This window comes from Channa argus, chromosome 8 (assembly GCF_033026475.1).
Source record: "Channa argus isolate prfri chromosome 8, Channa argus male v1.0, whole genome shotgun sequence".
In the NCBI taxonomy this organism is placed as follows: domain Eukaryota; kingdom Metazoa; phylum Chordata; class Actinopteri; order Anabantiformes; family Channidae; genus Channa; species Channa argus.
In genome coordinates this window covers 2,013,073-2,026,210 of record NC_090204.1, presented here as the reverse complement: position 1 = coordinate 2,026,210, position 13,138 = coordinate 2,013,073, and the positions used below count along the sequence as shown (strand labels likewise).

Sequence of the window (13,138 nt, the reverse complement as noted above, 5' to 3'; positions counted from 1 at the left end):
TAAAATATATACTACTACTGACTCAAAAACGCAAGTCAATATCCTCAAAATCATACAAATATGCTGCAGACGTTATGAGATTCTGTTCTGTGGCGCAAGGAAACAAAACTTTTCCGGCCTGTGGATAAGGCGCATGTCCAGAGGAAGATTAATGAAGCGCACATAATGCCGTTTATGAGTAGGCGCAAGGTTGGGCGTCATTACTTTCCAACAGGACAATGAGCCCATGCACACTGCAAACGAAGTCTGGGTTTCAGATTGAGTGTTGGAAGATTCTAGAGTGGCTGTCACAGTCGCCTGACTTGAACCCTGTAGACAATCTAGTGGGATCTGAAGAAGGGTGTTGCAGCACATAAACCCATGAATACTAATGAATTGGAGACCACTGGCCATCATGAAAGGGTTGAAAATTGTGCAATAATCATAAAAGGTTCCGTGATATGTTCATTGCCAAAACACCTAATTCGCATGGGGGCCGAATACTTCTGCAATTGCGGCTGAATATTTTAGCTAGAAATAACCAAGTGATATTATAAAAGACTCATCATTTATGAAACCTAAATAAAACTACACAAGATGTAATTTCTGTGTGCACAAATGACCAAACAGATACAGACAGTACACTACAGAAATTAGGCAAGCACTCATTGTCTTGGTGTATGGTTTTTAGTCAAATTTATTAATATGTTAATAAATTAATATAAAAAAATAATTTAAACCACAAGATAAAAAAATCTTGTGGTTTAAATAATTTTTTTTTTTTGCTCCAATACATTAACAAATTGTATGTAATATGATTTAAAGTGACATTCATTGAAGCTAAATAAAATATAAGTTTCATATGTAAATTTGAATGCAAGGGATTGTTACACTTAAGTTTCCACAGTCCATGTCGATTTTATTGAACTTGAATGGACAGTAATTGGTCTTTGTGTCTGTGTGCAGTGTTTGCTTTTTAGGAGTCTTTTGTATGAGATATTTTCTTCCACAGTAAAGTCTTTAGATTGTTTAGGATTAGAGAGTGTTCGATTTCCATCTGTTCTGTAGAACCTTTGAGTGCGATGCACGCGTACAGTTGCTTCTCAAGCTCTTCACTCACATCCGATGGTGCTCCCCTCAGGATGTAGTGTTTGATAGCGTCACAGGCTTTAGCCAAGTTTGGCCTTGTCACTTCAGGTGTGCAGCGGTGCTTAGTGAGGTCACAGGAAGTGAAGCAGTCAGCACCATAGAGACAATCGTCATCTATGTCACAGCGCTGCTGTCTAATGCTCTCTTGGAAAACTGCTTCGGGAACAAAGTGCCGAGCATCCATCACCTTCAGGTCATGGCGGTCGTTGTAGCCAAATGTTGTAGCACTTACATCGCACATGAGGAAGCTGCCAAAGGTACCGTGAAAAATGTCCTCGACCAGTTCTAGTAGGCCGATTGAGATCTTGGCCTTGTGTGGCCAGGATGGGGTGAACCACTGGTCCATGCTGCGCCGCAGACCTGTCGGAATCCACACCTCAATAATCCAGGGAAGATGGATTCCATAGAGAGGAGAATACGGCACCTTCTCCATCACATACAGGTCTCCACAGAAGCCCAGCAACTTGGGCGTGTGTTCTCTGTCTTGTAGGACTAAAGCTAAGAGGAACTCATTGAGCTGCAGCAGAGCCCATGTGGACCGAGCCTCAGGCAATGAGATGTGACCGTCCTTATTGGCATCTGCTATAGATAAGACTTGTGTTGCAAGGTCTGCCAGATTAGCCTGATCCCCCAATTTAGCCTGCAAATAAGTAAAAAAAAGACCAAGAGCTTTAATTCAGACTTAGTGTTTGGACTTAGTTTTTAAAAAACGCTTCCTAACCTTCAGGTGATTGAGGATCATCTCTCTGAACTTTTCCACCGAAGTCCCCTTGGTGGGTTTGTTGAAGGCCACCGCCTCTTTTCTGGGCTCTATCTCATTTGCCAAATCATAATGAGGAGCCTCCTCCATCTGGCACTTAATGACCCCCTCCAGGTCTCCCCAGCTCCCCGAGTAAACCTGAAATAAACAAGGAAGGCCTTGAGGTGCAGCTGCATTAATAATAGCAAGATTACCGCCGAGGTATGTTTGATATTAAAAAATCTGACCTGACTGTTGGGCTTGGCGGTGAAGCACTTCCCCAGGTAAAGCGTGTCTTTCTCACACAGACTGCTGCAGGCCGAGCCATCAATGACTCCTTTCCTGTACTTGTCGCACTGAAAAATAAAGTAGGGAAATGTTACCAACACACGGCATTAAGATGAAATGTGCTGGAAAGACTACAGATCTCGATCAGTGCATACTGTACATAATGGGACGTTAAACACTTACTATTGAGTTTTTGCAGTCGTGCCCACGACACAGCTCTGTGTAGGATGAGTACTCCACATACACTATCCAGCTCCCCACAAACACTGCCAGCCAGGAGAAGAACAGGTACTTCATATGCAGGTAGGAGAATCTGGTCTGTTGGAAACATAGTTCATCAATTTGAATCACTGTCACAACAAATATCAGATTTAAAAGTGACAGTAAAATTGTTTTTAAAAAAAATGACTGTGACATGCTCCCATACTGTCAATATATTTTGCAATCTAACTCATTCAGTAATGTGAAATAAATGACGTGTTATGTGTCTCGGTGGATTAAATGACCATGACAAGCTTTTTCAGATGACGTACATTATAGCAGAGATTAATGAGAGAGTGAGAGTCATGTTTGTTGTCCTGAGGCATTTTCATCCGTTCTCTCTTTCATGTGATGTGCACACAGCGTGCCCTTTCCCAGGAGCATTTTTATTTTGGGTAGTGTAGTAGCAAAAGTAGTGACCTTTGCATTTACCGGAATATTCTTAAAAGCAAAGTGGAGTCTGAGGAAAGCACAACAGAGACAATGTCCCACACACTTTAAACTTAGAAATGTGATACAATCACTAAAAGAGATCATCCTGGACTCCATTTTGTTTCTTGTTTTTTAAGTTATACATGTACATAACAATGACAATGGCATATAGCATCTGTGACGGGGGCGGGGGTGCATTCAAGTTACCAAGTGCAACATTTTTCACATCACATATAGTTTTCTTTGGGTTCCAGAATTAAGAGGCTTATTTGCTTGCATCAGTTACAAACAGGTGGAAGATCAGTGCAAACATTGTATATGAGAACATGGTTATGCTGACTGTGATACAGCAATCAGTCGTCTAAGAAGCTGTCTTATATTACAGGTATCCAGAGTTCAGAGAGTATAAGTCATTAGTAAACAATCTTTTTATATATAAAAGTAAGTTCATAAGTCATGAGGAAGACAGCAATTATTCTCAATGGCTTTGAACAAAGTCACTTCAATGAAGCATATAGCTTAATAACAACGATAACTTAGATGCATTATGGCAAATGTAGAAATCATTGTTTTACCGGCTTTATTATATTAGAAATTGAAAATCAATATACCTTAGACCATTTCTAAAATTAAAGCTTTTTAGTGTCTTGCAAATCTTCCAGCCTAATGGAAGTGCAAATTGGATTGGGTTATTCTTGTTATTTTTACTCTTTTTTCTTATTATTATATTGCTTTATAAACTGCATTTTGCTCTTGACTGTGCTTCTAATGTAACCAAGAGCAACTAAGAAACACAACTGTGCAAATACACAATTTAATATTTAAAACACAAAGTTTTCAGTCACATGTCTACACTTATTTTGGGGTGGTTATGGCTCCGGAGCTATAATGAGCCATAACCTTAGCCATATTGGGGCAACTTTAACTCATTTTGTAAGGCAGTTGTCCACAGACCACAGGGTCAGTGGTTTGAGTGGAATGGACAATTGAGAGGGAAATTGTCAAGTTATTGGATAAAAGTGATAGAAATGCAGCCTTTTAAAACTTTATTATTTCTGGCCCGTAGAGGGCAGCAGAACAACTTGCAAACCTTATAACGTTGTAAATAGCAAACACCCAGCAGGCATAAAGTAACTTTTATTTACAGTTATTTTCTCAGTCATATTAACACTTCTCTTGATTCTGTGGAGCACTCTAAGCAATATCTACGGATCACTGGCACAGAAATCAGACTGTGGTCTGACAAAAAATAGTATGATATAAGCCAATAATAGGGGCGGCTGTAGCTCAGTTGGTAAGGCAGTCGTCCATGGACTCGTCAAGTCCCCGGTATATGTCGAAATGTCTCTGGGCAAGACACTGAACCCCCCCAACAGCCAATTCCCATCCCCAGCTGTGCAGTGCCGGTCCAGGCCCGTTAGAAACTGGGGTGGGTTGCGTCAGGGAAGGGCATCCATGCAGACAATGATCCCTGAACTCACAGGATAAGCCAAAAGGACAAAAAATAAAAAAATAATATAAGCCAATAAAGCACTGTCATTCAGACTGATAGTGAGTGAACAGAACTGTACATGGAAGACCAATTAGTTCCAAACTGAGCTGGATCAGAGAGTACATCATTAATGTAATTGCTTCTAAAGAGGTGCTCTGTAATTAACAGTAAATGCTGTTTGTGGTCTGGCGTGCCAACAGTGGAAAATTTAGAGTGACTCCAGACTCATTACCTTGTCCTTTGATTTTATTTCTAATTCCCCCAGCTGATAAATGTAGTCGTCGAACATCAATAATGGCATTCAACCAACTGGAGAACATTAGTGAAAAAATAACTTTACTTTTTATCGGTCCTACTTTCTCATCTATTAATTATTTTTGCACTCAGTGCTCGACAGTGATAGACTGAAGCTGCTCCCATCTGCTTTGTCCCTTTCAGAATTTCTTAGCATTTCCATTCTCCTTCTTTCTCTAACACTTTTTGAACCCACTTTACAATTTACCACAAAGTAGCTTGATGACCACTCAGCTTTTTTTTTCTCCATACTGTATAGTGAACGCATTGAAATGCATTGAAAGTTATGTTGAGAAGAGGATTATATTTGTATGTGTCATTTCTGCCTGTTACTAAATGGATTCTCCATCCATTTTCTGCTTTGACACCACTGTACACTAATCCCATGGTACTCAGTGCTGTGAAAGTGGCTCAGTTGGTAGAGTGGCTGCCCACCGACCATAGGGTCATAGGCTCGTGCAGGAAGGGGATCCAGGGTAAAACCGGTGCCAAATCAACATACAGACCAACCTGGGGTGACCCTGAACTTATTGGACAAAATAAAAAAAAAATAAAATAAAAATAACTTAACAAACCTTTTTTTTTAAACGAGAGATGTCTAAGCTACTGCTACTATTTGTAGCTCTTGCTACACCTGTTAAGCTATATGGAATTAGGTAATGTATTGCACACTACACCTGGAAATTGTATTTTTATTTATTTTTGTATTCTTTAGAGTTTTACTTTCATCAGATAATAAAAGATAACAAAAAGAAGATAACAAAACCAGAGATGTTTAGTTCTGTTTTTGGTCATTTCATGTCTCTTTCCGATAGGATTTTAGCTTCTTTTTCATCATTTTTGAATTGCTTTGCATCGTTTTCGTTTTTTGTGTGTCTGTCTGTAGTTGTTTTGTGTCTTTTAACTGAGCAATTTTTTAACAAACCAGTGAACAGCAGCTTCAGCGGCATGGGCCAAAGTGGCTGAAGCTCATGGGTCAGAGCTATTCATGCCTTGAACAATGCAAAACAGGTAGCTATTCTCTGTGTGTTTGTCAGGAGTAACATTTTTCACATTACACACAGCATGTGATCACACACAAAATTAATTGTACAGAAAATATGAAGGTAATTATATCATTCACTAATCGATTATTAAATACTTTATTGCATTTTATTGCAATCATTTTAGAATTTTATGTGCACTTGTTTTCTAATGTGGTGATGCACTGGGACAATTTGACTTAAATCCTTCGGATTTGATACTCATATGTTCTGAGACCTATGTACAAATAGTTTCCTCAGCATTTTAATTTTCTCACTGCTGGTTGTGCATTTATTCCAATTGCATGTACAGCATGTGCATACAACCCTGTTTCTCAGTTTGAGTGCTGTATGAAATGTAAAGAAAGAGAGAATGATTTTCTTTAGAAGTTGAGAAGTTTTTAGAAGTTTTTTTTATAAAAATATCTTCTCATTTTGATATGTAACTGTAAGTTACCTGTGCTGCGTTTAAGGTGCTAATGTAACTTGGAACCAGTTGGCCTTGGTCTGCCCAGTCCTCCTCCTCCCTGCTCTAAAATATCTTTAATTCACTGTTTACCTTGCACCACGGTCTGCACAGCCTGTCAGGTAGTCATAGTTATGGAATTACAATAAATGAGAAAGCTAAAAAGCCTTACTGATCAGGCAGAAATCATTGCTTTTGTCTGATTGGTCTGAGTGTCAAGCCTCACTCAAAAACGTTTCCTGAATATCTCTGCACTGCTGCCAGTATTGTTCAATGAGTCTGTGTAACGGGACTCTTTGACCACAGCTCTCCACATGAAATCGCAGAGGATAATTTAAATTAAAAATATGTGAAAAATGTTGCACTTCGTAACTTTAATGCACCCCCACCCCATCACAGATGCTAACTTTTAGTCTGCAGTAATATCAAGGCAGATGGTTTCTTCTCCTCTTTAGCCTGTCCATGATTTCTGAAATGAATTTAAAGATTTGAGTTGTTAACCCACAAGACAGTTTTCCACTTCACCTTGGTCCATTTTTAATGAGCTCAGTCTCAAAGAAAGTGGCAGCATTTCTTCATTCTGTTGATTGTTTTTTCTTTATATGGGAGAGTTTTTACTGAAATTTGCAGATGCACTGATGAACTGTGTTCACTGACAGTGGTTTTCAGAGGTGATACCTAATTATCATTGACAACCTGTTTAAGTTGTGTTATTTGAATATGAATTCTGCTGCCTTATCTATTGATTGGTCCACTTACTATTCTAACCATACAGACCCACATCAAATTCAACAGCAGTGAACACAAAAGTAAGCGCTGTGTGTATTCATTGATTTTTTTCATCGGTAAAATGCAGCAACAGCAAAAGCACAATGGAAGTAACACTCTATGAGCAAACAAATGTATGGTTGGCCTTTTTCTGATCAATAATTTGTGGTTTTTATGTCAGCTCTGGCTGATGCATGTCTGTCTCTGGGATTATGTATTGACCCCTTTGTGAGAGGAGAGAGTTACACAAACATGGCTAATGAGGTGATATTGATTGTGGCTGCTGTGACAGCTATTAATTAAGAGACTGACTGGGAACTGTGGCCATATACTGAGGTGGGTGGAAAAAAAAAAGATCTGTTATGATCTGGTTGAACTCCACCCACCCACAGCCCTGATATTCAAACCACAATGAACCTGAACGTTCTCGGACAGACACAGACAATTGAGTACATACTGTGCCACCCAATGTACTGAGGCAGAGAGGAGATTGAAGCTGATCAAGAGCAGCACATCACTGTCCTCACACTTGGTTTTTGCAGCCTGCAAAACCATTCATCCATTATGTATGATTATAAAGCTATCCCTCTGAGGTTGACGGTTAATGGGCTGCTGTGCAGAGCTAAGAAAGACATGAAAACATGGAAACAAAAGATGGAGCAAGCTGAAGAAGAGGAGATATGTATGAAGAGTTTAATATCACTGATAGAAATAAAACCAGCCCTACATTATGCACGTAAAGAGGGATCAGGAGAAACTGCTGAAGGAAAGGACCACCTGAAAGTCTGGTGCTCCCAGCAGCAGGCCGACATGCCTCTCCACTTGTCACAGATTCTCTGAAGGAAAAAGGATGCCACAATGTCTGCACAGACACTACAAAGATCTGACTCATCACAGTCCAGACAGCAGGCAAACCCCACCACCACCAACTCACAACACCCCCACCTCCACCCCACACATACAAAGCACGCATTTCCATTTTGACTCAGGTGCTGCGACATTAACATGTGTGAACGTTACTTTAGCAGCAGTTGTTCTTTCCACCTCTGTTTCTTTTGATGCTGTAAATCTATCAGTGGAATGTCATGAGCACGGAGTCCACACGCACAAGAAATGCAGGCACATGTTATTTCTGCAGGAACTGCAGCTTCTCCCCATATCTTAATAAATCTGAGCTGTAATGTGCACAAAAATCCAAGTAGGACTGCTGATGATTCAGGTAGCAGGCTATGGATATTTTGCATTATAGATATATAGGAGCTATTTAAAATACAGTATGAAGCCTATAAATCCTCACCCAAACTTCGTCCTGCCCTAATAGTTTATTACTTTACGCACAGCTGCAGCTACAGTGCTGTTAAAATATTTTTTGTTTTTTTTTGTCCTTTCGGCTTAAACCGTGAGTTCAGGGTCGCCACAGCGGATCATTGTCCGCATGTTGATTTGGAACAGTTTTTTTTTTTTTTTTTTTTATGCCGGATGCCCTTCCTGACGCAACCCTCCCCAGTTTCTGCCGGGCTTGGACCGGCACTGCACAGCTGGGGATTGGAATGGGCTGTAAGGGGTCCAGTGTCCAGCCCAGAGACACTTTCGACATACAGTGCTGTTAAATCATTAATATACACAATCAGAAGAAACAGGGTAAAACGTTAGTTTGTGCAGCATTTTAATGAGCAAAAATATGCTGTGTGCTCATAGAAAATTTCTTGCTTGACATTCCCATAACATCTGAATTCCCCCAAGATAAAAAAAGTATCATATCGGAGACAAAACACTTCATTCCTGACGGATTTGTGTTCACTAAATATTGTGATGTAGCAGCGTCTATTAAATGAGACGCTATTTTAATTCTTAAATAAGGTTGCAAAATAACATTCACTTTATGAGAAATGTGACAGCATGACCTCAGAATCGGGGTCAGGGTTAGGGAGATCAAAGTAAGCTTAGAAAATGTCAACACACTAAACTGCTGTCAAATGCGACCATTTCAGCACCAGCAAAGCTCTCATGTCACGACAACCATCCTTACTGTTCCACATCAGACGACGCAACATTTGTTAATTGGTACTTTAAGCCTTTAAGCTTTAAGCTTTGCCTTTAAAACACCTCTGCAGTATCACATCAAGAATTAATAAAGACAAAATGATTGGTTTGGAAATGTGCAGACACATTGTTCTTGATCAAACATGCTTGTATCCGAACACAATGTCAGCATTTGATGGTAAAAATCTAAAGATAAATAATAAAACAGAACTGCAACTAAATAAACTCAAGCTTTCTGGCATTAAAGACTTGTCAGCTTCTGCATTTCAGTGGAAGTAGCTTCTCTCCCAGGATCACTAAATGACACTTCTTAAGTTGTCACTGCAAGGCTGTGGCGGCCTAGAAAACTGTGCGATGCTGATTTCTTTCCCTCGAGACTGTGTGTCTCTCCTACTAGTGTGTAGGAAACCTGACAGGTTTCGTCTCTAGGATGCAGGGACAAGGAAACACGTTGCACCTGCTGTGACAACACGTCATTAAATCTAAATTATTGACGCAAAAGGCCGTAGCTGAGCATCTCCAAAATGTAACCAAGCTTAAAGAGACTGTTGAAATGTGATTGTCTGATAAAGTACTTGGGCATCTTTTTTAGGCTACGAATTCATCATGTGGTGAAGTTGACTTTCTGGTAATTTAAGTATGAGCATTTTAAATTTAGCTTGAGCCTTCCACATGGGGCTTTCCCAGACGTGTTTAATTTTACTTATGAAGGGTGTCTCAGTGGACGTCACCCAATTTCACTCCTATCCTAACTGTTACATAATGTTCTTCAACAGCTTCCCAGATGATCAGCACAGCAGCATATCAAATACAGATCTGTGATTTATGGTATTTGCTAGTGGCTACTTTCTGTGATCTGTAGGGAAATCGCCCAGATCCTTTAGGCATCTCTTATGTCTGTCGTGAACTGCACGTAGAAAACAGGGCAAAGTCTTTCAGACTTGCATATATGGTGAGAAAGAACTTTTGCACCATGGGAAAGAGCCTCATTTATACATGACTGTACCAGCTGGATGCATGATGGAAGTGGTTGCCACAGCAACGGGGATCAGGAGGATGGTTGAGCCGCTGAGCATCAAGTCACTTTATGATTCAGAGTGAGAAACCTATACAGTCATAGCGACATATTAGAATATATATTTTTTTTAATATATGAAGTTAAAACGACAATATTATAAAGGCAACAATAATCGTCGCATCGTTGCTTAATATTCAACCTCTTAGTATATAACAACATGCTTTTGCAGCGCTACATTTTCAATTTGACTTTACCGGAGTGAAGCAGGATTTCCAAGAAGCTTACCTGGATGTACAGAGGCTTTTTGAAGAACCCCCATGGAAACAGAGCTCTGGCCATGGCAAATGCAGAACATCTCACAAGAGCTGCTGGAGGAATAGATTCGGCATACACTTCATACGGTGTCAGGCAACGCCTCCCGGATTAACCGTGGAATATTACTAAATAGGCTGTGAAGCATCAGTGATTGTGTCAGGAGCACCGTGGATGTGCGCTTCGACGCAGCGAGGCAGCAGACTGAGCTGCGCCGTCGACTGCAGCGGAGTGAGGCTCATATTGGCCATGATCGCTCCTGGGCCGTTTAGACCAATTACAGGAGGAGGATGGGTATCACTCGATAACCCGCTGTGTGACGTTTTTAATCTATGTCCTTTTGTGCTTTGCTTTTATGTATTTATTTATTTTAACTTTTGGATTTTAACCAATTAAAAACAAAAGGTAACAAGGTAACGATTCTGAAAAAGCCACACTAATCACTAATTTTATATTAACAACTACTACTTTTATATCACAAACTGGTGTGCAATGAAAAAGGTTTCTAGACGACATAGCATATGCAAACTGTTCAGCATCAAAACAGAGACACATCACATCCGTAACTTGCTGCTGGATATAGTTGCTATTTAGCTGCTGAAGTGCCAGATATTTTTGCTCAGGTGTCAGGATTTTTTTTTTTAGTACACAGCAAATTGTTTTTTCATCAAAACACCTTTATAAGGTGAAACGAAATGAAGCATTAACAACATGGAGGTGTTGCCTGTCTTATTACAGTTGAGCAGATATATTATTGGACAGCCTGATACCCAGTGCAGGGCAGAATGACAGGTTATTGTTATTCTTGAGGAAGGGATTAAAAAAGGGATTTAGATTAATGTAAAGATGTACTGGAACCTCTGTAAGGCAGAGGTGGAAATTCAGAATACTTGCAGTTGTAACCACTGGCCAGTTTACTAAAGATAAGAAGGGCTTTACATTTAGTATTTTTTACATTTTAACACAATTGACCAACATATAAATAACCTGGGTTTCTAGAAAAAAAAACAAAATCTCTTTAGGTGAGATATGTGGTGGTTAAACAAAGATTTGTAGAGTTTAGCCTATATGTTATTTTAAATGTTTATCCTGTATTCACACATAACAGCAGATGAGCAGAGGGAACGTGTTCTCATAAACTCATAAACTTTGACAATTTTAAAGAGCAAATATCAAAGTTAAACTAAACGTGTGTCGCTACGGTTGAGAAGGTTTTCTAGGAGCCCTGTTATATGTGTTGAAATATCTGTACTTGGTTCTATGCCGGGATCATCTCAGTGAAGATAAACTAGATTGTGAAACACTGCATCTCAAGGGAATTCACCATAAAGAAGTAATGGGCACTCAGTGATGCAGAACACCTGCAGTATTGTCGTCCATCAGAGAAGACAACAGTCTAATTTTCGGTGGTAGTATTTTATGGAGATGCTTTGCCAAGCATGAAAACAATGGGGAGTTGTCTTTACTATTTGGACCCAGCAGATTTAATTGCACAAGCATAAAGAACTAATGTGGTGATACTAAGATCTGTGAGAGCAGTGCTAAATGCTTTATAGAGAGGAGTGTGGAAAAGACATAAACAAAGCTGGCAGCAGCGTTGGATTTATGAGACGGGAGATTAGAATTTGGAGGAGCTGAGAGGACAGAAACTGGACGCAGATAAAGTATTTCCTGTTATGCAATGATTACCTTGAGGCATTTTGAGTGGGAAGATAAAAAAGAAATTCGGTTTCTATATAAGAACAAACAATCGACAACCTTGCTGATGCAAAGCCAAAGGAAGTGGCACCACTGAAGTGCACAGAGGTTATGACAGAGGAACAGTGAGTTTTTCCAAGTCTGATTCACCTCCATTCAGGTGTCGGAATAGAAGTGTGTGTAATTATACACAACCTGTAACCTATCGATGGCCTTCTCCACAGACATATCCTGTCAGATTAATTAACACTGGAAAAGATCTGCATGGGTTTCAAATCTTCATGAATAAATTCAATTATCCGTTCATTAAGTATAATATTTCTGGCTCAGTCTTACAGCCCACACCTGCTCAGTACCTTGTCCTTCCATTAACATCCATTAAACCCAATAAGGAGCATATGTAACAAATTGCAGGAAATGTTTCCATATGGCCCAACAGAAATTATTTGCAATTTCTCCATCAACTTATTCTCACAATTTTTGTCTGCTGTATATGTTTAATGCACATTGTGATGACAATTACCATGGAGATCTTGGTGGATGTTTATTATCACATTTTATTATGGATGTTAAAAGGGGAAATCTGCCTTGTTGGCAGACAAAATAAGGTTAGTCTTCACCCTCATGGTGAGAAGCCTCTATTACAGTTCTCAATTCAGACATGAATATTTAGAATGTGTGAGAATTGTTTCATTGGGATAAATGTTGCGAGCTAGACGTAAGAATACACCAAGAATGTTTTTTTGGGGTATGTTTTCTCACTGGCTAATCCTTTTTTGAAGTGTCGAGGTTCTTTTTCTTATTTAAAGTAAGACAGCTTTTATTATACCCTGGCTTGGTCTTTTGGACCTTTTTTAACGTTTTAGTTTGGTCTGAGTCTAAATAGCAGGTGTGAAAGATGCCGAACCAAAGAACAGAGAAGTTGAGGCAGGCTATTGTCACCATTTAAACACAAGAGTGGAAAAAAAACCCAATTAGTCCAACTATTTCATTGTGCTAACAAGTAAAGCTTGTCAACCCCGATTTGTCTTATGCTCCAGTTCCATAGCGATTCATGACTTTCATGACGTGTTTTATCTTATCCTACAGTAAAAACGCACTTCTTTCTCTCTTGCCCTACCATGAACACATACAGTGTAATTTATTTAGACTCCATAACACCTATAGATCCTGGTCT

The 13,138-nt window shown here is 39.5% G+C and overlaps 1 protein-coding gene across 4 annotated transcripts; it reads right to left on the bottom strand.

The window, feature by feature from the left end:
- Positions 1-498: 498 nt before the first annotated feature.
- On the bottom strand, positions 499-11,791 carry LOC137131462 (divergent protein kinase domain 1A-like). Of its 4 annotated transcripts, XM_067512775.1 has the most exons (6): positions 10,237-11,791; positions 7,668-7,726; positions 2,339-2,473; positions 2,116-2,223; positions 1,850-2,026; positions 499-1,768 (listed from the first exon to the last, which is right to left on the bottom strand). In XM_067512775.1, the coding sequence occupies exons 3-6, from the start codon at positions 2,450-2,452 to the stop codon at positions 956-958; spliced, it is 1,212 nt and encodes a 403-aa protein (XP_067368876.1). In that variant the 5' UTR covers positions 2,453-2,473; positions 7,668-7,726; positions 10,237-11,791; the 3' UTR covers positions 499-955. The 4 variants fall into 4 exon arrangements, with proteins under 4 accessions (XP_067368876.1, XP_067368875.1, XP_067368878.1 ...); XM_067512774.1 differs by lacking the exon at positions 7,668-7,726 and having other exon boundaries at positions 10,237-11,788; XM_067512777.1 differs by lacking the exon at positions 10,237-11,791 and having other exon boundaries at positions 7,618-7,726.
- Between the last annotated feature and the right edge of the window lie 1,347 nt (positions 11,792-13,138).